At 36.1% G+C, this 26523-nt stretch overlaps 2 protein-coding genes across 2 annotated transcripts in view; both read left to right on the top strand.

The window, feature by feature from the left end:
- Window positions 1–8157, top strand: part of LOC135786251 (adhesion G protein-coupled receptor E3-like) — a 10281-nt gene extending 2124 nt beyond the window's left edge. The window contains exons 9-16 of the mRNA XM_073814587.1: window positions 1–69; window positions 362–541; window positions 694–882; window positions 960–1192; window positions 2100–2166; window positions 2251–2342; window positions 4217–4379; window positions 7993–8157. The exon at window positions 1–69 is cut by the window's left edge and continues 1 nt beyond it. Of these exons, the coding sequence (XP_073670688.1) occupies window positions 1–69; window positions 362–541; window positions 694–882; window positions 960–1192; window positions 2100–2166; window positions 2251–2342; window positions 4217–4379; window positions 7993–8037 (1038 nt within the window). The 3' untranslated portion in view covers window positions 8038–8157. The remainder of the gene's footprint in view (window positions 70–361; window positions 542–693; window positions 883–959; window positions 1193–2099; window positions 2167–2250; window positions 2343–4216; window positions 4380–7992) is intronic.
- Window positions 8158–17793: 9636 nt separating this feature from the next.
- Window positions 17794–26523, top strand: LOC135760437 (adhesion G protein-coupled receptor E3-like). The gene is made up of 10 exons (XM_065274422.2): window positions 17794–17866; window positions 18033–18146; window positions 18286–18464; window positions 22896–23057; window positions 23269–23475; window positions 23577–23809; window positions 23959–24025; window positions 24114–24205; window positions 25820–25982; window positions 26229–26523. The coding sequence occupies exons 1-10, from the start codon at window positions 17809–17811 to the stop codon at window positions 26325–26327; spliced, it is 1374 nt and encodes a 457-aa protein (XP_065130494.2). The 5' UTR covers window positions 17794–17808; the 3' UTR covers window positions 26328–26523.

Raw genomic sequence — 26523 nt, 5'->3', positions numbered from 1 at the left:
GCTACTCTTCCTAAAACTATCAACACAACCCTCACCAAACCAGTCAACTTCACCCTCAAACACATCAGAGTGAGTTACTCTCATTGACTTCTACTTGCTTCACTCGGGCAGAATGTGACATATTTTGCCTTTAAAATGTTTGTCTTAAATAAACCAATGCAGCAAACATCTTAACTGCTATTTACAAAGATGCAAATTAGATATTGTCTTCTCTTAAAACTTCATGTGCCTGTGTTTGCACTCAGATTTAGTGATATCTTTGTTTACTTCTGTGACGTCAGTTTTTATCATCAACATTTTTTACAAAGCTCTCTTGTGTCATTGGAGTCATGTCTGAGATGCATGTATTTTTACTGTAAAGGAGTTAAACGACAGTGGTAATCTTTCCTGTGTCTACTGGAATGTCAGTGAGTGGATTGTAGATGGTTGTTCTGTGGTAAAGACCAACAGCAGCTACACTGTGTGTTCATGTCGTCATCTGTCAACATTCGCTCTCATCATGCAAACCAGACCATCAGAGGTAAACCAACTTGACACAGATGTGACTTAAATAAAGTATGAGAACCTTTAGGGTAGAGTAAAAGACTATCAAGAGTAACAAGCACTCCATGCATTGCTATAACTCAAATGCAGATAAGACAGCAGTAGAGCTTGTATTGTGATTTATTTTCTCAGGATGATCCTCAGATGGAGATGGTGAATTTGGTGTTTGTGATCGTGGGTCTGGTGTTTACTAGTTTGGCTCTGTTGACTTTTGCTTTCTGTCGATGGAAACCTGGAGTGAACAATGTAGCTCGAATCAACCTCTGCATCAGTCTGCTGTCTGCTCATCTTCTGTTCTTACTCACACAACAATTCATCAATCTCATAAAACCTCAAAGGGTGAGATTTTTAAATCGTTTTAAATACAGTATACTAACTAACTATACAGTACACTAACATACTAACTCTGTCTTCAGGAGTTGTGTGCTGTGATATCAGGAGCTCTTCACTTCTTCTTTCTCTCCTGCTTTGTGTGGATGTTCATTGAAGCTGTGCTGCTCTTCATCTGTGTGAAGAACCTATCACAGATCAGCTCCAAACAGAGGGCGGTGCTTAATAGTGGATTCTTGATTGTGATTGGATATGCAATCGCTTTTGTAATAGTGGGCGTGTCTGTTGGACTGGTTCCTGAAGGTTATGGCAGTGAAAAGTAAGTTTGAAGAGGATTAGTTATTATCAGTTGTTTAGATAAAAAAAATTAATTTAATAGGGTGGTTCCCGGACAGGGATTAGTTTAAGCCAGGACTTGTCCTTAGGTTAATTAGGAAATATAACTAGTTTTAAAAAACATGCCTTATTAAAAACATTACTTGTGTGCATTTTGAGGGCACTGATGTGTTTAAAGATATGCCAGTGCAAGTTGTTTTCAGTTTGGACAACTCTTACATTTATTTTAGTCTAGGACTAGTCTTATCCCTGTCCGGGAAAACGCCCCAAAGGGTTAGTTCAGCCAAAAACGAAAATAATGTCATTAACAACTCCAAACCCGTAAAACCTCTGTTCATCTTCAGAATACAGTTTAAGATGTTTTAGATTTAGTCCGAGAGCTTTCTGACCCTCTATTGAAAATATATGTACTGTACAGTATACTGTCCATGTTCAGAATGGTAATAAAAACATCATCAAAATAGTCCGTGTGACATCAGTGGGTCAGTTAGAATTTGTTGAAGCATCAAAAATAAATTTTGGTCCTAAAATAACACAAATTATGACTATATTTAGCACCGTCTTCTCTTCCGGGTCTGTTGTGAATCCTCACAAACACTGCAGTGATGCTGCTGACGTGTTATTTGGAGCGCCCGAGCTTCGTTTACAGTCTGAGGGATTAGGACAGCCGCGACATGCACACTTAAGGGGCGTGCACTCCAAAGCTTTTACACCCGTGGGCGGCGCATGTTTTCAGTTGTTTCAAATGGAAGCTCTGCATTTTTTCAAATAAGCCAGTAGCTAGCGGGTTTTTTTTTTGCACTGAAAACCACCGCTCTGCCAAATTAACCAAATTCAAATTTACCCAAAATTGTACTTTTTCATTTTTTGGAGTGTTTTTGTTTAAACAGATGCTGGATTAAACAGGAGAATGGCTTCATCTGGAGTTTTCTGGGACCTGTTTGCTTCATTCTTGCAGTACGTTTTAGTTACAGATAAGTTGTAGTTTAAACCACTGGAAAAGAAAGTGATTGTTTATTTAATGTGTTTTTTTTTCTGCAGATAAACACGATTCTCTTCGTCAGTATCATCATCATTCTGAACTCAACTCTCAAAAACCTTAAGGCTGAAGTATCACAGACGAAACAAACCAAGTAACAAATACCCTGATTTTATTGTGATCATGTAGTGAGGAATCAATTTTGTTGATTTTATCAGAAGGGCTTGATGTGCTTTCACATAATGTAGTGTGACTTTCAAAACTCAAAACATGCACCTCAGTCCTATGAGTCTATTTCTTGAAACTAACTTGCAAAAATGACTTCTGTGCTTTCACAATGTAAATGTTTGAGCACAGTTGGAAAGCCCATTTATGAGAGAAGTGACATATGAGCAGACATTCAGCGACGCCAACTAATCTCATTGTTAAAATCAAGGAACTTAAGTAGTTTGAATGCGATTCTTATGTGCGGAAGCCGAGAGAGATTGTGTACTATCTTGCTTGCTTGCATCTCGAGATAACAGAAATTCTTTTTTTTTTTGTGATCTCGACATAACAAAAGTTATATTCTTGTGATGTGATTAAAGCTTACGTGTACTCAAAACAAGGTTTGGGGGTTTTTTTTAGACAGTAAAATCATATTTGGCTAAATTAGCATGGATGAACAAATGAGATTTTACTTAGATCATAAATTCCCATAAGCTAAAATAGATTTGTCAATGACAATTTGATAGTGGTGAATTTAGGGATCATCTCTACATTTACTCCATAATATACTGTATATGTTTCTACTTTTAACAGCATTTAAATGGAACGACTTAAAGTCAACAGTCACAAAATCAACTGTGTTTATGTGGCTGTTAGCTATAATGCACATTTTTGATATTTGGTATTCAAATAAACTGTTAAATATTGAAGATAGAAACATGTGCATGATTACTTTAGAGATAGTCCCTACATCCACGAATATCAACCGTCCAACTTTATTTATTAAGTCTATCTGCAATTAGTGGTACTGGCGAAGACCCCAACTCATTTGCATCAGCAGTCCACTTCAAAATACACAAAATATTATGGACAGGAAATTACATTATGACACTTGGATTATCATGTCACTATAATGATAAAAAACACTTTTGTTACGTTGAGATCACGAGAAAACAACTTTTTGTTATTTTCGAGATAACCAGAAAAATTAAGGAGACATATCGCAATCATTTTTTAAGATGTCAAATAAGTCTTTGGTGTCCCCCGAGTACACATGTGAAGTTTTAGCTCATAAATACCCCACAGATAATTTATTATAGCATGTTAAAATTGACACTTTGTAGGTGTGAGCAAAAATGTGTCGTTTTGGGTGTATCCTTTAAAATGCAAATGAGCTGATGAAATGCAAACACTGATCACAATGATGGTGGTTTAATGTAATTCAAACACAATTGTGCTGTCAATTATTTTTTCTCTTTCTCTCTGAATTAAATGGCAGTGCTGTGGTTGGATATTGCAGATTAAGGGGCGGTACTATTATAATAAGATCTCCTTATGACATCATAAGGAGAGCCAAATAGCAATGACCTAATTTTCACATGCTTGCAGAGAATGTTTACCAAAACTAAGTTACTGGGTTGTCCTTTTTCACATTTTCTAGTTTGATAGAAGCCCCGGGACCCAATTATAGCTCTTAAACATGGAAAAAGATTTTCAGGCTATGGCCCCTTTAAGTGGGTTTCAATTAGCACAAATTAACCTTATGTAGAAAATATACATATGTTATGTTTATTTAATATGTCTATAAACAATCTTATATAATCTTATATGGGCTAAGTCAAACTAATAACTTGTTTCCAGTGTAATACAGCTCTGCACAGAGGCCGTTGTTGTTAGATGGGGAAGTTTAAACTGTATTTGAGTTTATGAGCATCAGTCCACAGCGATCAACACTGTTGCTTATTTTTTATTGAAGATACAAAAAGACAATCTGTAGAAGATATTAAAGACACATGTGGATTTCTTTCTCTCTCTGTGCAGGATTTTGGTTTTTAAAACTCTGGCCCAAAGTGTGATTGTTGGTTGTCCCTGGATTTTGGGTTTCTTCGTTAATGACAGTAAAATGATGGAGATTCTCTTCCTGATCCTGAACTCACAGCAAGGAACTTTCATCTTCCTGATCTACTGTTTTCTTAATGATGAGGTGAAATTCTTACCTGTCTCATTGTCATTTGTCTCATTTTACATCTCTTTATCTCACATTTTTCACTTTTGCTGATGCATCAATCTAGGGGAGAGCAGGGGCGAAAATTTTTTTTTTAGAAAAAACATAATTTTGAAAGATAATGTTTTAGACAGAGATATATTTTTGCTGAGGTCAATAACTCACAAGTGTGGGCTATCAATACCAGGTGGAATTTTGAACAAAAAGTAAAACGACTTCAGTATAATTTCACTTTGCACATAGGGAGCGCATTGTCAATTTTGACCTTGTCAGCTGGGACGACACTAACACACAGGTGGGTCAAAAGTAACACAACAAGAGATTTTTTTGTGTTGCTCTTGTTTTTATTAAATATACATGACATTGTTAATACACTGTTAAATATTTCTGTAAAAATTACAATATAATTGGCAGCTATTTGCCATTAAATTACTATAGATTTAAATGTAGGGGAGAACCGGGATGAAAGTAACGTGGGACGTCTAAAGTAACATGAGTCCTGACTACAGTTGCATTCCAAACTATTAAAGCATCTTTAGCACGCAACCCTTGACAGAGCTGATAAATATCACATTAAATCGTCATCTTTTCCCGTGTCTGGGTCCAAAAAGCTGTTTTTGACCATGATAAGTCAGTTCTGAAAGCGGTATTTTTTCTAATAACATTTCGTATTTCTTTTTTCATGTGTTACAGTTCTGATTAATCTACATGTTATTTAGAGTTCTAACACATCTTGAAGTTTGACTAATCAGAGTTTTTCAGTATAAAAGTAAATTGGGTTTAAATGTCACAAGTTCCTGTTGGGATGAAGATAACATTATAACTGTTGCATTATGTTCAGAATTTATATTATGCTAATTTATAAAAGTTTGTACTGTCAGATTGCTTTTGAAATATTTGAATAAACGTATATGAAATGTAAAATAAAAATGTAATTTATTATTTTTTACAAAGATAAATGACAAAATATATTTGCAGTTACGTATTAATAATGTCATAGTCATTTATATTTACTAAAATCAAGTGTAACACAAACATCTATCTTGTTCTGTTGGTTACTTTTGACCCAGCTGTCAGAGTCAAAAATAACAATGCGCTACTTATGTTCAAAGTTAAATTATACTGAAGTCGTTTTACATTTCTTTAAAATTGCAACTGGAATTAATAAACCACTTGCGAGTTATTGACCACAGCATGACAATTTAACATTATCTTTTAAAGTTACATGTTTTATTTCTGGTTTAATCCCTGGCTCCACCTGACTGAGGGTTGAGGTGTCCTTGAGCAAGACACCTAACCCTAGTTGCACCTGACGAGCTGGATGGCTCCTTGCATGGCTTACCACGGCAGTGTGAATGAATGAATGAATGAATGAATGAATGAATGAATGAATGAATGAGTGAGTGAGTGAGTGAGTGAGTGAATGGGAAGTAACTTGTAAAGCGCTTTAAATGGCCATGGGTCTGTTGAAAGTGCTATATAAATGCAGTCCATTTACATTGGTCCCTGCTCTCCCCTATGCTATTTACTGGCAACAGTTTGTTCAATGAACATTAAACATTAACAAGTCTTTATCTTTACAGCATTCTGCTTTGCATGAGGCTGTTATTTTAAAGTTTATTTTACAGTAAAATGTTTTGCATTAGGCTGTTATTTTAGTTGTATTCTGTAAAGATAAAGACTTGTTAATATTTAATGTTCATTTAACTTTTAACAAACTGTTGCTAGTAAATAATATGCATTTAAATTTACAGCAAGTTATACAGTAAGAGTTACTTACGTCCTGACTCCTGCCATTTAACTCCTGACATTCAAACCCAATTTACTTTAGTACTAAAACACTTTGAAAAGTCAAACTTTGTGTTACAGCAATAAATAACCTGTAGGTTGACAAGTACTGTAACACATAAAAACGAGAGACACAACCTGTAATTAGAAAAAATACAGCTTCAGAAATGTACTTACTATGCTTGAAAACAGAAAACCGTGGGAAACATCAATATTATGAAGCTGCATTCTCAGACCCCTCGTTTTTCGAGACAGCTGCTCCTGCTGTTTGGAAGATCATATAACACCCTTTTTCAAATGCCATTGAAAACAATTTAGGAATAGTAAAAGTTGATGAAATCTACAACTGCGTTGTCTGCAGCGCCTGCCGCCAGAATAATGTAACATTATCAAAATGGCTTTAATTATTATAGATTAATAGTCAAATAACAGATTAATGGACGCTTCTTTGATTTTTCAGGTTGCATGCAAAATCCTTTCGGCTCAAAATAAACAAAGGGGGCACTTGCCCCCTCAGTTTGAATGGGCATGACGCCTCTGGATGGAGGGGATAAAATTACAGATTGAACTATCTTCAGAAAAATATTATGTGATATTATATTGCTTTTTTAATTCAAATTTTTCTTTCAGTTCAACCTGTAATGGTCTAATTAACATCATACCATGTTAACATTACAAAACCAGTTTTTTGATATTTTGAATGAAAATCAAAACTTAAAAAAGAATAGACAAAACACCAATAATTAACTATTCTGTACTTTATTTAATAATCACCTAAACATCATCTTGCTGTAAACAGGAAAAAGCTAAGAAAAAAAAAGAAGAAAGAATTGTGTAAGTGACTTTACTTTTTGTCTTCAATTGCATTAAAAAACTTCTCATTTATAAGACGCTTTGGATAAAAGCATCTGCTAAATGAATAAATGTAAAATGAAATGTATGATTAACATACAGTAAAATAATTACTTTCTGGTAGGTAAATGTTCCTTCTTTTTTCATTCTTTTTGCAATCGCTCTGTCTTAAATAAAATAAAAGATGAATGCCATTGTCAAAAATATTATGTCATAATAAATAATATATAATTTTTTGCAAATGCAAATCACAAGCATACCTAGGGTGATAAGTAGGGCCACGGAGGAACACCTCCTCAGCCTCCTGCCAGGATAATGCCTGCATGCATCTACAAAAATGTTAAAGGCTAACGCTAGCTATCAAAATATTTTCGGGGGAAAAAGGCAAAAAAAAAAAAACATACATTAAAGGTTCAAATTTTGTTACAAACTATCTTTAATAATATTAAATGGACTAATCAAATGTTAAATAAAAATTTTAAATAAAATTTACGATACTCGCTTAAGTTTTTCACATGTTTATCCTATCCAATTTAAAAGGAGGCGCTGTCTCGAAAAATGAGGGGTCTGAGAATGCGGGACTGTAGATGCAGGCTTCGAGTTTGCAGCTTCATACTACTCGGAAACATTGGCGAAATAACATGATTTTTGGCAGCTCAGTCAAGGGTTGCATGCTGAACATGTTGTCTTAGTTTAAAATGCAAATGAAGCCAGGGCTGCTACTTTTGCTATTGGCCAGTGAATGAACACACAGATTCTGGCAAATCATTGGCAGTGTGAATGAACAAAAAATCGAACAATCCTGGAAAAATCCTGGGTGCATTTTCCATCTGTTTGTGTGGAAAGGGCTTTTGTAACATCAAACATCTCATCTGTCTCAGCAGCAGTTCCTGTGAGTCAGAGATTAAACAAACAAACTCATTCTGCTTCTTTCATCTCATCTCTTGTTCAGGTCAGACAGCAGTATCTGGAGTGGATGAGAGCTGTCTTTCCCTGACTCAAACCAAAAACCATCAAAGTTGCCTCTCAAAAACTGAGGGCCAGATTATTCATGTTTAGTAAATTGTAAGCCCATATAAGAGCTGTTATTATAAAAATGCTTTTATATATTACAGTAAAATAAAACTACAACAAAATCAACTTTAGATATTAAAGTTTATATTTTCTGTAGGGGAGAGCGGGGTATGTTGTCACACTTTTCACACTGTCTAACATTTACTGAGCACCATACATCAAAATGGTATAAATCTCATACCAAATGAAAGAAGGAAGTCTTGGGCACATATGTTGTATTCATAACATCTTTATATCTTATCTCATTACAGAGTTGTAGACTGTTGAATAGTGACTGTGCACTTGTGACAATTTGCCCCATCGGAGGGTAAGTTGTCACACTAGGGCGGGTAAGTTGTCACACTAGATTATCTAAAAATAAGAACACAACTACTTAATTGTGAATATTGATTTTAATTTTTAAACTCAAACCAAACTGGAAATATAAACATCCGTGCCTGGAGAATCTGGAAAAACAATTATTTCAATCCAAATAATGCACATTTCAATTAAGTGGCAAGACCACTTTACTTTGAACTTTGGTTCAAATGTTCTATGGCTTTCACATAAAACCAGATAACTGAATGGAACGCTGCAGATAACTTGCTTAACTTAACATGTTTAACCTCTGAACAAAACAGATGCCCTGTATGACTAATAGGACTCATCTCCAGAATCACAATTCTGACACACATAAATTGCCTTGCCTGAGGTGCAAGCATCATGGGCCCAATTGTTGCATTTTACACATTTTACCCAGGTCTCCTTTGGACGACTCTTTGAAAATGGCTCTACACAGACGAGGCAGAAGCACTCTTCATCATCTGATGATGACTCTTGCATGATTTTTCTTCCTTCCTTCCTTCCTTCCTTCCTTCCTTCAAACAACTTATTGCAATTAGAAAGAAATTACAATATCACAATTTATCATGTTTTCTGAGCATGTTCGATGTGTTTGTTTGTACAGGGGCAAGTTGTCACATGTGACGACTTGCCCCAAAGTCATTGAGACAACTTGCCCCATACTTACTTGTGTGCTAATGTTGTCTAAATCTCAAGTTTAGCTCATCATATCACTTTAGCTAAAGTATCAAAAGACACTTTACGGTCTCCTCTATTTTGTGCAAAATAATCATTTGAAACATTCACACCTAACAAAGTTGTATTGCATAAAATGTAAAGTGATTTTTTTTTACTTTTTAAGCAGAAAAATAAGAAAATTGTGCTAACCTCAGATTACAGTGATCTTGACCACATGTGAACAGGAAGTTGACTATAGAAGAAGAAGTCACATAAAGTGGCTATTTGATTTTTGAGATAGAGCCTCTACTGTTGGAGTTATGAACAGTGTGACAACTTACCCGTGTGACAACTTACCCCGCTCTCCCCTAATTGTTACTGATAAACATTTATGTAAAACTTTAATGTAAATAATATTTTCTTCTGTAATTTGAAAATTAACACTAGGATTTTTTAAAGGTTACAGATGTATCAGAAACATCCAATTGAAAAGATTTGAAGTGTATAATGTTTGTAATAAAATAACACAAAGCTAAGTGTGAATAAATTGGCAATTGTTTGATGTATTCTGTACTTGACCACATTTGTCACCCCACAGAAAAAACTTGTTTTTTACCCCAATTAAATTAACTTTACATACATTCTTAAAAATATGAAATATTTTATTTAACATAAACTATAGTCTGACTCTTAGGCCAAATTTCGTTGCACAGTGTGGTAAACAATTGAGACTTCGGAGGTCATGACTTAGTATAATTCACAATTTTGACAGCCTGTTCAGATCTGGTAAAAGCTTCATTGTGCCGCATGTGGATGATTCACACATTGCGGGTCCGTATTTGGAATTCTATGCATGTGCCTGTGCTTGCATGTCCAGGGGCAGCCCAATCAATGAGATAAGATAATATTTATTATCATTCTTTATTAATGCTATTAAATTATACGTTTATAAGTGTGAGCAGCTGCTTTGTTTATAAGGGTATAAGGACATCAGGCGATGCAGAGGACTCACCCTGCAAATTCACTTTTTTGCCTGTTGCCAACTGGCATATGCTACAGCAGTCTATTGGCAAAAACAGAAATGCTTAAGAAGAGTTTTTCCCTCACGACATCAGACTTCTTAATACGGACACAAGCCGCACCTTAAGTACTCTGGTGGTGTAATGTTATTCATTGGTTTACTGCACCCACACAGTTTACTGTTTGTACAATGCCATATTCCTTACATATGTTTTTCAAGTTCAATCTACAGTACTACCTCAATCTGTGTCCTCCAAATTTAGATTTGTTTGTTTTTTTTGTTTTTTTTATTTCTAAATATTTTTGTTTAATATAATTTCTGAATCCATTATATATATTTTCGTTTAAACTTTTGTATTAACACAACAGATCTATGAAAATGTGATTTGGGTGTAGTAAATAGTATATATCATTTTTTAAATTTTAAACACAAAAATCAATATACAAACTAAAATGATAAAAGATTTCACTACATTGGACTACAAACTAGGAAAAGAAAACCAGAAACCAAAATACAAACTAAAAGTCAATTAAACAGAGAACATGTAAAAGTGACATTTCTATTTTAGGTGAGAACTATCTATCACTGATGAGGCTGTTGGGATGTAGAAGGAAACTTCTTCCTATATAGGTAATGTCCGTAAGATATAGTTTTATAGACAGATCACTGTATATCAAGTATCTGCGTAGGTAAGCAAATTTGTTACTTACATTTGACTTTGAATGCAAATTGGAATTTGCAAGAAGATGAAAGAGAAAGAAACAAAGACAAAAGGTTTATAAATATACAATGTTCATTATTCAATTGAAACTAAGTTTCAATAGTTTCACGAGTAACAACATAAACAAGCGGCTTTTGTGGTCAACACATAACTTCAGGTAAACTCCGCTAACAATAAATAACAACAAAGTACTTTGTAGTTTATTTATATAACAAGCAAAATAACACATAGATTACCTAGGAAACCAAAACAATTGTTAAGCAATGAGTTTAGCAACTAGTCAGACAATTAAAAAAACTGAAACCGGAAGTAAAGTTCGGACCAGACGTGTATCTCATCAATGCACGTGCGTCCGATGAACCGTCTATAACACAGTATAGAAAAATTACTCGCAGAGTTTTCTGACTTAGAGTTAAGCAAATATGGCCCTTTATTAGGACACAGTATTTTACAAAAAAAAAAAATTATCCAAATAAACTTTACCAATCTTTACTGGAAGGGTTTAAAAATATTTATCAGACATGAATTTAGGCATTTAGCAGACACTTTTATCCAAAGTGACTTTTAACAGTGAGGACATGAATAGAATGATTACAATTTCTTAGAGATACTTAATGTTTGAAAGACAGAAACGTTGCTCTTTTTTATAGGCATTCAACATTTTCTGTCAAGTATTCACAGTGAAGATTTTTTTTTTTGCTGTATTTTCGACTGGCTGGATCTGGGTGACCAGACAGTGTTTGGAAGATCATTTCATCATAAAGGACTGTGAAGGTGAATTAACTGTGATTTATAGACGGTGTGCAACTAAAGTTACAGATTCAGTACAATGATACTCAACACCAATGTTGGGAAAAGTAATTTTTTAAAGGGGTCATATGATGAAAATGTTAGCATGGCCACTTTGTAGGTTTGAGCAAAAATGTGTCGTTTTGGGTGTGTTTTTTAAAATGCAAATGAGCGGATGAAGTGCAAACACTGATCACGATGATGGTGGTTTGTTGTAATTCAAACTCAATTGTGCTGTCAAGTCCTTCCTTTCTCTTTCTTTCTCTCTGCACTAAACAACAGTGCAGTGGTTGGAGAGTTCAGATTAAGGAGGCGGTATTATTCTAATAAGATATCCTTATGACATCATAATGAAAGCCAAATTTCAATGACCTATTTTTGCTCACACCTACAAAGTGGCAATGCTAACATTTTCATCATATGACCCCTTTAAAGTAATGCATTACAATATTAAGTTACTCCCCCAAAAAGTAACTAATTGCGTTACTTAGTTACTTCTCATGGAAAGTAATGCTTAAGTTCCTTTGAAGTTACTTTTGCTTTACTTTTTCTTACTTGGGTGAGGGTTGAGCTCCTTCAGGCTTTGCAGGTGTTTTTATGACAGAGAAGTTCAGAAATTGCATATTTCCATTGCAAAAATGTTAAGCTCTGCCCTGCCATATAGTGTGTAATTCTACGTTAATATTTAAGGAATAATTGATGAAGGGCTGTTGAATTATTAGAAATAATGCACACCCAACACCACAGGTGTGCATTATTTTCTTATAATTCATAGGACTAGAGTCAATTATTCATCTTTTACCACAAACATCGCTCTGGTGCCTATTTATAAGACATTTGACAAGACAAGATAGGTGTGCGGTTTACAGAAAAATAATCAACACCCATGGAACATTTCTTACGCAATCAGAATAAAGCAGTCAACAGGCCAGAGGTATGAGTTCAGTTTAATTCAGTAATTTTTTTTAATCAAATTAATTAAACTGAAAACTAACTCGCATTACTTTTTTTTAAAGTAACACAAATATTAATGTGTACATTTATAAAGCAATGAGTTGCTGTACTTGTTACTTCAGAAAAGTGATATTATTACGTAATGCAAGTTACTTGTAATGCATTACCCCCAACACTGCTCAACACATAAAAGATGTCTTTCTACTCTCTGGAAAAACTTTATTAGAAAAATGCACAGGATTTCTGCTCATCTGCATGAACATGGTATAGGGATTTATGAGTCTGAAAATTTTGATGTGAAACTGGATACGTGTGTAAATGCTTTGGGTTTAGTAAATCATTTGAATGGGAAATCAAACAGAGAAGAAAAGAAAGAAACAAATATTTGCTTGTATTCAGTCGTGTCAGTTGAAGATCAATAAACCGTAACTCACTTCAGGTAAGATCAACTTTACATTTATACTTTACTTCAAATTTCCAGCTGTTTTTGTTTATTATTGTTTTGCTTGTGTTATTCCTAAGTAGATGATGTTTATGATGTTTTGTCTCATTTATGATTTAAACATGTTTATGATTTATACTGTAACTGAATCTTGCTATATATTGAGACATACATGTATATGTTTTTATGTTACTTTAACTTTATTATTTATTTTCAAATTGTTTTATAAGTTATGTCAACTCATTACTAGTCAAATTTTCAAATAGTAGGTTGAATTTACATGTATAACCAAGTTGATTTCAAAAAAATGTACAGGTATAGATTTAAACCAACAGATGAAATCTAGTTGATAACCACAATTTACACACTGTAAAAAAGTGTTACTTTAACTTCATACATTAAGTTTAATAATTTTAAATTTTTATAAGTTATGTCAACTATATTTTAATTTAAACTTAGGTTCAACTTACTTGCATAACCAATTTGATTAAACTTGCATGCAGAATTTTTTTTACAGTGCAAAAGTACAGAACATGTTTCTGTGCTTGTTTCATGAATCTGCAGCATGTATTTGTTTTGTCTTTAAATCTGTTTTGAACACTCTAATCTGGTTTTGTTATGAAAATAATCTAGTGTTGGGTATCAGACAGATCATAATGGTTAACATTGTCAACAAAGGTAAGATTTTCTTTTCTTTATCATCTGTTATGTGTAATAGTTTTATCTTTAATATATGTGGGGTTTTTAGTATGCTTTAAGACAAATCATGTGCAAATTCATCATTCAAAAACTTTGCTAAGTACCCAGATAGCATGCAACCCTTGAAACAATGATAAAAATCGCTGATTTTTCAATGTTAATACCATTAAATCAATATCACGTTTGCACCCTCCATTAATATTGAAAAAATATAGAAATTTCAACAAATCACCATTATTGTGATCAGTGTTTGCTTTAGTTGGGCCCTTTACTCTTGTTAGTGATGGGCAGTCCGGCTCTTTCCATTGATTCGGCTCTTTCGGCTCAAGCTCCGGCTCTACATTTTAATGATGGCAGTCCGGCTCTTTAATAGATTCGGCTCTTCTGGCTCGGCTCCGTTATGAGAGCCGGCTCTTACGGTCCCACCCCTGCCTGCGTCTGAAGATTCGGCTCTGCTCGTTCGCTACAAAGAATCAGCTCTTAGAGCGGCTCGTTCGCGAACAACCCATCACTACCTCTTGTGTTTTAATGGTAAGTTTTGTTTTGGCTGCTGAAGATCTAATGTTATCAAGTAGTTTAATTCTTGTAGATATACCTAAATGATATTAATGAAATACTGGTAAAGTTATACAAAAAATGTATTTAACAGTACTAGTTGGAAACAGTGTCAGGTCTGTTATTTTGAGGATTACAAAAACACATTTAAAAAGTTATATTACTGAATCTATCTCTGACATCATGAATCGGTCTATGAATCTCATCAATGGTGACGATCAACAAAAAAAAAGCTTAATGCTGCAATGCATGCTGGGTATCATCGTAGTACTAAACTAATTTATAACTCCCAGCATGCATTTCAGTTGATCGTTTTATATGAATTTGTTTGATGATTGTCACCATTGTTGAGATTTGTAGGATGAGTAATGATGTCTGAATGTTAGCAATTTTTCTGTTTGTCTTGTTACAGTGTATTTACAAACCAAAACAATTATAATGGTAAAACATGGATCAACATAATCATGTAAAGCTGCTTAATTTTATATAATATTGACTTCTTCACAAAAAGCAACCAGTTTCAACTTAACTTTGAAACACATCTTTCTTTTCCAATGCAAATGTGTTTCTACATAAACATATACAAACACTTAAAAAAAGAAAAGAAAGATTTAACTTAGGGAATACCAAGAGTCAAGGACCCAACTAAAGCAAACACTGATCACAATAATGGGGATTTGTTGAAATCTCAATATTTTTTCAATATTAATGGAGGGTGCAAACCTGCATGGTTTGGATGCTATCTGGGTATATTTACTCCATTACATTTTTTTTTGAGTTTTTAGACTTTTTTCCAAGGACATTCTCATTCCCGCACTTTGAAATTGCCTTGGTTTACTACATCACATCATCAGAATTGAACAAGTGGATCAGTAGTTTGAGCTATAGATATTATGTATGGGTGTTGCACAGCTGCTTGTTTTTCCTATTTTTAAACCATATTTGCGTGGGTTTGGCATAGGATGTCACTTTAACTATTGGTTTATACTTTTTTTTTCGGATTTTTAAACAATTGTCGCATGACGTTAGGGTTAGAGTTGGGTTTAGGTTAGGATGTACTTTTATGTTACAGAAAGTCGTTCTAACCCCAAACCTACTCGAAAATGGTAAGAAAATAGGACAAACAATTGAGTAATCTGGAAAATGCGGAGATCCGTGACAATGACACGGATAATTGAGCAAAATATTCCATGACTATAACACGGAAATTTCTGGGATCAGGTTGCTGCTCCAGTTCTGTGCTGCAATTGCACAGTATGCATTGTCTGAAACTGTTGAATGTTTTAGCTATTTACAAATATGTATATGTGTGAGGTGATGCTAAAAAGTGAATGTGTCAACTAACTTGCATATTTAAATATAAGATCCGAGCTGTGAATTTGAGTAGAGGCAGGGACTAATCTGCACATTGCTATTTGCATATCTTTATTTGTATTTATTGTATTTTTTTAGAGCAAAATTAAAATAACCTTGTTAAATCCTGTGTTAGTTAATACAATTTAAGAAACATTTCTTTCAAAGTTATTAATTTATTAATTGAAAATTATTTCATTTCTGTCTTCTGACAGATGTTTTAAGAGGACAGCTAACTATCATCTGTGTTATGCTGTGTAAGTGTTCAGCAGTGTAAACACATCAATCTATTTTACTGACAACACAGTACACTTCAACATTAAACTGTATCTTTATATGAACATATTCAAGAGTTAAATATGCTTTATGTATTTAGTTTTATGTCTTTCCATATTTGTATTTGATTTTTTTCTTTTAGTTACCGGTTCTCTTGGGATCGACTTTAATACAACATCTCCAAGTCCCACAACTACAGGCGTTCCTTCTGTTGAAGTTACCGGTTCTCCAGGGATCGACTACAATACAACATCTCCAAGTCCCACAACTACAGACTTTCCGTCTGTTGAAGTTACAGGTTCTCCAGGGATCGACTACAATACAACATCTCCAAGTCCCACAACTACAGACGGAACGTCTGTTGAAGTTACCGGTTCTCCAGGGATCGACTACAATACAACATCTCCAAGTCCCACAACTACAGACGTTCCATCTGTTGAAGTTACCGGTTCTCCAGGGATCGACTACAATACAACATCTCCAAGTCCCACAACTACAGACGTTCCATCTGTTGAAGTTACCGGTTCTCCAGGGATTGACTATAAAACAACATCTCCAAGTCCCACAACTACAGGCGTTCCTTCTGTTGCAGTTACCGGTTCTCCAGGGATCGACTATGATACAACATCTCCAAGTCCCACAACTACAGGCGTTCCTTCTGTTGCAGTTACCGGTTCTCCAGGGATCGACTTTAATATAACATCTCCAAGTCCCACAACTACAGGCGTTCCTTCTGTTGCAGTTACCGGTTCTCCAGGGATCGACTATAATACAACAACTCCAAGTCAAAAAATGACAAGCATCCATTCTGTTACAGTTACCAGTTCTCGAGGGATCAATTATAATACAACTACTCCAAGTAAAAAAACGACAAGCATCTATTCTGTTAAAGTTACCGGTTCTCGAGGGATCGACTATAATACAACATCTCCAAGTCCCACAACTACAGGCGTTGATTATTTTATAGTTGCAGATTCTTGTGAGGACTATGACACAACACACATAAGTCTCACAAATACAGGTGAGCATGTTATTGATGTAGACTGTGACTTTGATTTAATACTTTTAATACATTTCTGTATGAATTATAAAGTCTCTCAATTTCAGCTCTTAATATAAAGTCAGATGGATGCAGGGTAAGTTTGGCTGAGTTTTTAAAACTGCAATTATGAATTAATTATTATTATTATTAATAACACTACAAATAATGGCACATTAAGTTATTTTTAATGTTTTAATGTTTTAATCTTTATGTTGTTATAAGACCACAGGATGTTTAACAAACCTTCTTGACCAGATTGAGAACATTACAGCACAAGACCTCCCTTTCAATGTACGTCTAAGATTAAAATAAATAAATAATCAAAATAATAATGATAATAATAATAATGATAATAATAATAATAATATGTCTTGTTTTTAGGACCACACATTTACTTTTAAGAAAAACTGTATCTCTTTCATTTTGTCCACTCAGTTAATACAACTGTAAAATAAATCAAACATTATTTTATAATCATGTTGTTCTGGATCCTCCAGTTGAAAGGGACTGCAGGTTCAGAGTCATTGAGTGTTTGGTGGAGTGAATGAATAAAGTTGTTACAGAGTCTCTTTCTCCAGTGTACGAAAAAGCTTTTGAAATTGAATGATACTTGACAAATATACATTTTTATTGATTAAAATAATAATGGAAATCCTTGACGATAACCTCTCATGGTATCTCTATGTAAATGTGTCTTTCTGGTTTATTCATAAGGATATTACCTATCTTTTGGAGCTGATCTTTAAAACTTCAGAGAAGACTTTACCCTCACTATCATTGGACCCGAATAATCTAGTGTCTGCTGGAAACCATTTGATAAGGGTCAGTGAGGAGCTGGTCTCCATGTTGGTAAAGCCAACAAGCAACTGTAGCAATGTCAATTTCACTCGTGATACTCTTGGTAAGAGACAAATCCAACTCTAACAATTTATAATGTAACTGAGATCATGTGAGAAATAGCCTTTGATGTTTTGGATGAGCTAACATTTGTAAAAAAGAAAGCAATCTTTATTTTTATAAATAAAAATAAAAAAATAAATCACATACTGTATTTTTATATAAATCAGAGGCACAACTCTTTATGGTTGGACCAAATATCACCTTAAATAAAAACCCTCAGCTCACCACGAAAAATGCTGCTATGGACATTGATCTCATTGAGATTGCCAAGAAAAACTATGGTGGGTACAAATATTGTTGTGATTTAAAGAACTTCGACAGATCCATTAATTACTAATCTTACAAACATACATGGCTTCATTATATAAACAAGTAAAATCTCAATGAAAAATTGTTGTTTTTTTTGTCTATGTCACACAGGATCAGCTGCTGTGGCTTTCATGAGCTACAACACAATGGAGGACCTACTAAAACCAGACTTCTTCAACAGATCAGATAACACAGTTAAAACCATGATGTCCACTGTCATCTCAGCTACTCTTCAAATCCCCAACAAACAGCTCACCAAACCAGTCAACTTCACCCTCAAACACATTAAAGTGAGTTGCTCTTATCTTTAATTTACCAACGGAGAAGTTTCAACATACTGTATTTTCCGGACTATAAGCCACTTCGAAGCATAAGTTGCATCAGTCAAAAATGCATTTTGAATAGGAAAAAACATATATAATTTGCGCTGGACTATATGTTGCGTTTATTTGGAAAATGATTTCACAAAATCCAAGCCCAAGAAAAGACATTTCATCTAGAAAGGTGAGTTATTTAACTAAACAATGGCACACAGAACAGAAGGCTAAATATGTGTCCGTACATATTAACGTAACATATTTTTTTCAGCTAACACAATAGCATACAGAACATACCTGGATGACTGAATAGGCTTAATTAACATGACAAGCCAAATCAAGTTCAAAAATCTCCCGAAGTCATTCCACATCACTGAATCCATTGACTTACATAAATACAAGATCAGCATAGAGCGTACTCTCTCTTGTGGCTGTAGACAGTAATGGTTTCTCTTTGAGTTAATTTTGACACATAAGTCAAATATGAACAAATCAAATCACAAAATACTATTGCGATTAAAATATTAACAAACGTGAAAAAATATATAATATTGATTCGCTTAAAACAGTGGTTCTTAACGTTATTCCTGGAGGCCAACTGCTTTGCACATTTTGTATGTCTCTTTTATCTGACAGACTCAGTTCAGTTCATTGAGATCTCTTCTATTGAGCTGATGATTTGAATCAGGTGTGTTAAATGAGGGAGACATACAAAATGTGCAGAGCAGTGGGCCTCCAGGAATAACGTTAAGAACCACTGGCTTACAACATAAGTGGGAGGGTTTGGAGTGCACAGTGCTACGCCCCAAGGCAGATCTGAAATCAGCCAATCACATGTTTTTACCAGATATACTGTCCTACAAAGGCCCTAACCCAAAAGACAGACTCCGGACTTGTGGACCTCCTCAGAGTCCACACTTTGATGACATCATGTAGTGCAGACCTTGACGCGGGTATACATATTTGTGTGTGTCTGTTTGTTCCATGTTGTTCAATTCAATTATACATTTTGTTTTTAGCCAAAAAAAAAAACTTCACAACTCATTTGCAGTCAGAAATACCTTTCATTCTTGTAAGAATGCTCCCCAAAACTTTGTTGTGGCTGTAGGCATTCTAGTCTCATGCTGCAACATCAAACAATCCATCTGGTTCAAACAGGTTTTTGTAACATTATCATACCCCTAGTCTCAGCCTCAGACGTCATGCCCACAGAATGTTGGCTAAATGTCTGATGTTTATCATACACTTTCCTGGAAACCCTGTGGGATTGTCTAAAGGCGTCTTTTGATTCTCTAAAATAAACCGGATTTCCAGGAGACGCGAGTGTCGCGATTAGTTTCTGTCCCTGGAAAACAAAGCTCTGATGTTCAATTGAGGAAGAGAATCAGTCGTGTTCACATGGATAATAATGACCAGTTATCATGATCAGCTAAACATTGGATTCTCAAAAACATGCAAAGTTTCCGGCATAGACTCTCTAAAAGACGTCCAAGAGTTTTGCTTGAGGCAGTTAGTGGAGTCAAAAAGTTTGGTTCTCCTGAATTGCTTGTAGGTGTTAAAAAGTGGTGAGATATGCTTCAAACAGATGTTTAACGAGAGCGACTCGTTAAACGCACAACGTTGTTCTATGGTGAGTTATGTAATGCTATTCGGTTGCGGCTGGTTATTTCAATACCTGATTTGTTGCCAGCCAGCTCGTTATTGTGGGGAGTCCGAAAAGTGACGCTAGACAAAACAAACTGTGATTGGTTGTTTGACATGTCAGTCAAACAGCCTTGTGGGTGTGCTTTGTCCAGAAAAAGCAGTGGAAAAACATCTGGCTACCTGAGACTAGCAAACCCCTAATAGGACTGAACCATTTGTAGTTTTTTCTGTAGGAGGGGAAATAGCAGCTAAACAATTATTTCATTTTCTTTTGTTATTAGTTTTGTGTGTGTGGTTAAGTACCCATGGGTTTACACAATGTTATTTGTGAATGTTTAGTGTTCCTTTATTTTTGTGTATAATGTTTGGTATGTGCGGTCCCTGCTTGTTCATTTAGTACAGGCCGAGGGAGGAGTACAGAGCTTATAGAGCTTATAAAAGTTAGACATTGTTGTAAATTGGACCAAATTATTTGGTGTAGCCTTTCTTTGCACATCATTGCAATTTTGTTTTATTCAGTTTGTTTGTATTTCAATATGTGATTATGCAAATTATTTTTCTTTTTCATCATAATAAACCACCTTTTTGGGATACACTGAACTGCTGTCCCGCTTGTTTAAAATTAATCTCTTTGATCACTGGGCCCATGATTACAATCTTTCTTTCTTTATTTATTTATGTCCCCTAAGGGCAATTGGTTGTACAGCAAGACCAGCACATAAAGAACAATTAACACTACATTAAAATTGTACATTTAAAATCAGAATAAGAATAAAAATACACAGAACAACACACCCAGAGGCGGCGCCAGGGAGGAGCTAGGTGGTGCTGTAGCTCCCCCTATAATATCCATAGCACCCGCCCAGCACCCCCAAGAAATGTCTGTAATATTTTATATGTTTATATTTTAATGTCATGTTTGAATAGTCTTTTTCATGTTGTTAAAAAAGGAATTAAATAATAATTTAAAAATATAAATTTTAGTGTAAAATAACAAGGCCCAAACAGGTGATCTTCTTTGGCCAATGGGCGCAGCGCCTGGTGAACCTTTGACCTTAACGCACAGCAGTTTGTTTTTGATAGCAAATTTGGAAATTTAGCAAAGACCCTTAATTGCGACAACATCATTGATGCCTTCGCACTCAATCAAAAGTTGTGAAGACGTCTATGGTAAGTGCTTGATTTTCCCCAGCTGTTGGCTATTACAAATTGAATTAATTTGGTGGTTAAAGCAGCAGAAATCTTGGCTCTTCATAGTTACATCTATAATGCTCCAACCATAGGAATACTGCTGATTTATCATTAGATTAGTGTTGGTAACTGGCTGTGCGATTTCGTGATCTGAGCAAAAGCGTGCACAGTTTCTGTTGGATTGTGTTGTTTGTTGCTCCGTTGTATTCAGGGCTTGACTGTGACAGAATTGTGAAATATTATTTTCAGATGTTTACATTGGCAGTCTTACAGTATGTATATTGTATCTATAGCCCTTGTGTTGAATACTTTTACATAGTCGCGAAAGGAGTATAGGTCAGTTAATGCGGGCGTGTATGTTACGCGTGTATGTTACGCGTGTATATAGACTCTTTTACTGTTTGTACACAATTACGACATGTCAACGAATGCAAGCGCAAATTGGGCAACGGAAGTATGGCGAGAATCAGCATTGAAGCAACACAGACAGAGAAAGTTATTTAAAAAAAAGTTGACTTTCAACATTTTCAACACAGCCACCAGATCCGTGTACTATAGTGGAGTGGATAGAAGACGTTAGCATATATACGTAGAGTAGTATACTATGTTAGTGCAACCAAACGCAACAACCAGACATTTTGATTCTGGGAAACCGTTTTAATAAACTTTCTGAGTTGCTAACACGTTAGAACCAATGGGGAATAACACCACTTCTGTTGCCAAAATGCACGAGCAGGCTATTTGGTCACGGGGGCTGTAAAAGGGTCTATATATATATACCAAGGGTGGTCCAATGCAACCTCCATAATGAAACGCCCCCAAAATTCCAAGCACCTTCTCTTAAGTGTTGAGCATCCCCATAGCACCTGCATCAGAAAATCTCTGGAGCCGCCACTGAACACACCACAAGACCAGTCGACTACCTGCCTCCATATTCTCCCCCTCTGCCCAAATTTAGCAAGGAGATAGAAGTAGGAATAAATGAATGTTTATACCTATTACTCCTAACCGGAGGGAATCTTAACCGAGATCCAGAAGGTAAAAGCTGAAACTCAGAAAAAAAAATCTGATTGCCTTTTTTGCAAGGACTTCTGGGTTGGTAAAAGTGCGCAAAGCCTCCTGCAGTGCGGGCTTCGCCAAAGACCGCATCAAGGGTGCAAAGGGGGCCCTGATGAGCACACTTCGGAGAGTAAAATTGACAGATGGTGCAATCTCCGGACTTGTAGACTAAGCGAGCACGAGCAATTTAAGGCCACAAGACTGAAAGTCCACATGAAGTTTGCCATTTGGGACAGGGCCCCAGACACACACACATAACACACACAATAAACACAATTTTGATTTTTAAAAAAAAATGATAACTTGATTAACAGTGAAATAGTACAACTAAATGATTATATTTTGTTTTAATTTGCAGTATATATTTAACTTTTTGGTAACATGTTAAATTAGCTTTCCTCTCTGGCCAACTTTAGGTGGCGGCGTCCCAACACCTCCTATTGACTAGCCAACACTGTAAATTCTTCTAAATTGCTCAAATATTTTCTGGATGTTTTTCTTTATGTGAAGGATTTTGTATCGGGAGGAAATCTTTCCTGTGTGTACTGGAACATCACTGAGTGGATTGTAGATGGTTGTTCTGTTATAAAGACAAACAGCAGCCACACCGTGTGTTCATGTGTTCATCTGTCAACTTTTGCTCTCATCATTGAAACCAACAGCCCACCAGAGGTAAGACAACTGATTACAGGTGAGATTTATAGTTCACTGAAAAATAAAAAAATTCTGTCAACATGTATTTACTCTGATGCCATATTAAAGTTTTTAGTATTTACTCCAGATGGTTAATAAATGTTTTCTAAATGAAAATATATTTCTCTCATTATTTGGTTTGTTTGGGAAAAGTCATTAAGTTTAGCATTTTGATTTGACAATTTCTCAGGACAATCCTCTGATGGAGTGGTTGAATTTGGTGTTTGTGATCGTGGGTTTGGTGTTTACTAGTTTGGCTCTGTTGACTTTTGCTTTCTGTCGATGGAAACCTGGAGTGAACAATGTAGCTCGAATCAACCTCTGCATCAGTCTGCTGTCTGCTCATCTTCTGTTCTTACTCACACAACAATTCATCAATCTCATAAAACCTCACAAGGTGAAAACCTTTGAATGCAGTATACCAACATCTTTAGTTTGACTAGTTAAAAAGAAATTACTAAACAGAAATCCCTTTCATTGTTTAAACTCTCTCTTCAGGAGTTGTGTGCTGTGATATCAGGAGCTCTTCACTTCTTCTTTCTCTCCTGCTTTGTGTGGATGTTCATTGAAGCTGTGCTGCTCTTCATCTGTGTGAAGAACCTATCACAGATCAGCTCCAAACTTAAGGCAGTGCTTAGCCGCATACTCTTGATTGTGATTGGATATATGATTGCTGCGGTTGTAGTGGGCGTGTCTGCTGGAGTGGTTACTAAAGGCTACGGCAGTGAAGAGTAAGTGTGAAGAGGATCGTTTCTAAGATTTATAGTAAATTTCTATGCAAACACCTGTATTAAATGTACAGACACGATTAATATGTATCTGTTAATATTTCTTGAATACATCTGAAATAGTTTTTTACTGAGTGTTTTTCTGTAAACAGATGCTGGATAAAACAGGAAAACGGCTTCATCTGGAGTTTTCTGGGACCTGTTTACTTCATTGTTGCTGTATGTTTTAGTTTTTGATTAATCGTTAGACTCTTTTAACCACCAGAAAGAAAGTAATTGCTTCATTTACTGTGTTTTTTTTCTGCAGATAAACATGATTATCTTCATCAGTATCATCATTAGTTTGAACTCAACTCTCAAAAACCTCAACGCTGAAGTTTCACGGATGAAACAAACAAAGTAAATATTATTTTAAAGAGAGAAACATGTGAATGTCTTGGTTACGGATGTAAACCTCGTTCCCTGTAGGAAGGGAACGGAGACGTCACGTCGTGACCGATGAATTGGGAACCGCTTCGCGGAGACCAATCTACTTTGAGAATCGAACAAAACAGCAATGAACTTAACATGCACGTATTTGCGGGTGCATTACCAAATCAGCTATATTATACTGGTAACATTAATGGAACAGCAAATTGTGGCGATGGGACGTGATGTCTCCGTTCCCTTCCTTCAGGGAATAAGGGTTACATCCGTAACCGAGACGTTCCCATTCAGTCGGTGACCGATGAATTGGGAATGCCAAACAAAACGCCACTGCAGATGGACCCTTGCAGTGCCAGCACAAGCCTTACCCCCTCCACGTAGGGGGCGGAACCTAAAGCTTACTGCAGTAAACGATAGTAAACTGGGAAAGCAACCTAGTCTGGGTGGAACTAGGAACATTGCAGAAGCCATCCCCTAAGGAGATTTAAATGAATGACATAAAAATATGAAACAACCGACAGGTTGCAACTGGGTGCTCCACTGATGGGATACCAGTGTACCCATTAGCAGCTCCCCCCTCGATATAGGTAAGGGCTGATACTGCTGGTTCCGGTTGGAAAGCAGGGTTCGTTTCGGTTGAGATTCAGTCCACTTCTAGCCAACTTTCGCCCAAGAGCATGGCTGCCATCTCGGGGTCAAAAACGGGTTCCGCAACCCTACCCGAAGTAAGGAGCAGATCCGGATCGGCGTCAGAGGTTGACATCCCCCCCATGATTTTATGGTGGACATTGTCACTGCAGGAAGGCCTGGCAGAGCCCTAGGACACCGTAGAACACCATTATAGGGAGAACATTCTTTGTAAGTTTGGTTGCTGCACCCTTGGCAGCACTTGGCTTGGAAGGAGGGTGCCGTTCCCGGAGATCCACCATAGTCATGACTCATGCCCTTGGAGATGGATCATGAACTATCACCAAATGCAGCCTCAGCGTGTTGGAGACCCAAACAAGAGAGACAACAAACGTGGCCATTCCCGAGAGCAATGAACATGCCGCATCCAGAAACGGAGCACGGACGGAATTCCATCTTTAAAAAAATGCACCCCGCTGTGACACGAGTGAGTGGCTGTCTTCAAAAAGACACAGAGGTCAAACGTGCTGCTCTTTTAGGGATATTCACACTTTAGTTGTGCAAGCTGATGAAGCACACAGGGGAAAGGTTACGCACACACTCAAACTCAAGTTGAAACTGAGAAATTACAGAGGTGGAAAAATTGTGAGCCTCCGCTGTGGTGCCTTCTGTCCAACCAAATTCTGGCAAGCAGTGTACTTTCCGAGCAGTAGATAGCTTCTCATGAGCAGATGTCTGCCGGTTTCTGAAGCAAATAAAGCTGATTTGGTAATGCACCTGCTCCGCATTTTATATCCGCTGTGCGGGGTGGCGCCAGCAGATACAAATACCTGCATGCCAAGTTCGTTGGCATTTTGTTAGTTTCTTGAAGTAGATTGGTCTCTGCAAAAGTGGTTCCCAATTCGCTGGTCACAATTAAAGAAACACATGGATAATTTCTCTCTCTCTCTCTCTCTGCAGGATTATGGTTTTTAAAGCCCTGGCCCAGTTTGTGATTTTTGGTTGTCCCTGGATTCTGGGTTTCTTTACTGAGAACAATCAGATGATGGAGATTCTCTTCCTGATCCTGAACTCACAGCAAGGAACCTTCATCTTTCTGGTCTACTGTGTCCTCAGTGATGAGGTGAATCATTTGTGAAACCAATTTGTATAAACAATATTTGGAAATCATTTGGTGTGCAAGATTCTTACTCACCTGCTTCTGATTTGTTGATAATTTGAGGAAGCCTAATCTAAAACCCCACCCTCATGTAACCCTAAACACAGCAGGGAGAAGCAGGGGAGTCAGAGTAGTCAGATGTATAACACCAGATGGAAAAAATTTTGTGCATATTTCTAATATTGTTCTGGTCCTTTCATTTCTGTTCAGGTCAGACAGCAGTATATGAAGTGGTTGAGAGCTCTCTTGTCTGGACGCAAAATCTCTGAACCATCAAATATGCCCCCAAAGAACACCAGACTGAATTAATGATTTTATTTATTTAAAGGGCCCCTAACCTAGGTGTTTTCAGGTGTTGTCTCTGGTATCCCCAGTCTGTAAAGTTTCAGCTCAAAATACAGCACAGATCTTTTATTATATGATGTTGAACATGGCCATTTGGGATGCATTGAAAAACATGCTGTTTTTGTGTGTGCCTTTTCAGTCTGATAATCTGTCTGCCGAC

The sequence above is a fragment of the Paramisgurnus dabryanus genome, chromosome 4 (genome assembly GCF_030506205.2).
Source record: "Paramisgurnus dabryanus chromosome 4, PD_genome_1.1, whole genome shotgun sequence".
Classification (NCBI taxonomy): Eukaryota; Metazoa; Chordata; class Actinopteri; order Cypriniformes; family Cobitidae; genus Paramisgurnus; species Paramisgurnus dabryanus.
This window is presented reverse-complemented; position numbering and strand designations above follow the sequence as displayed.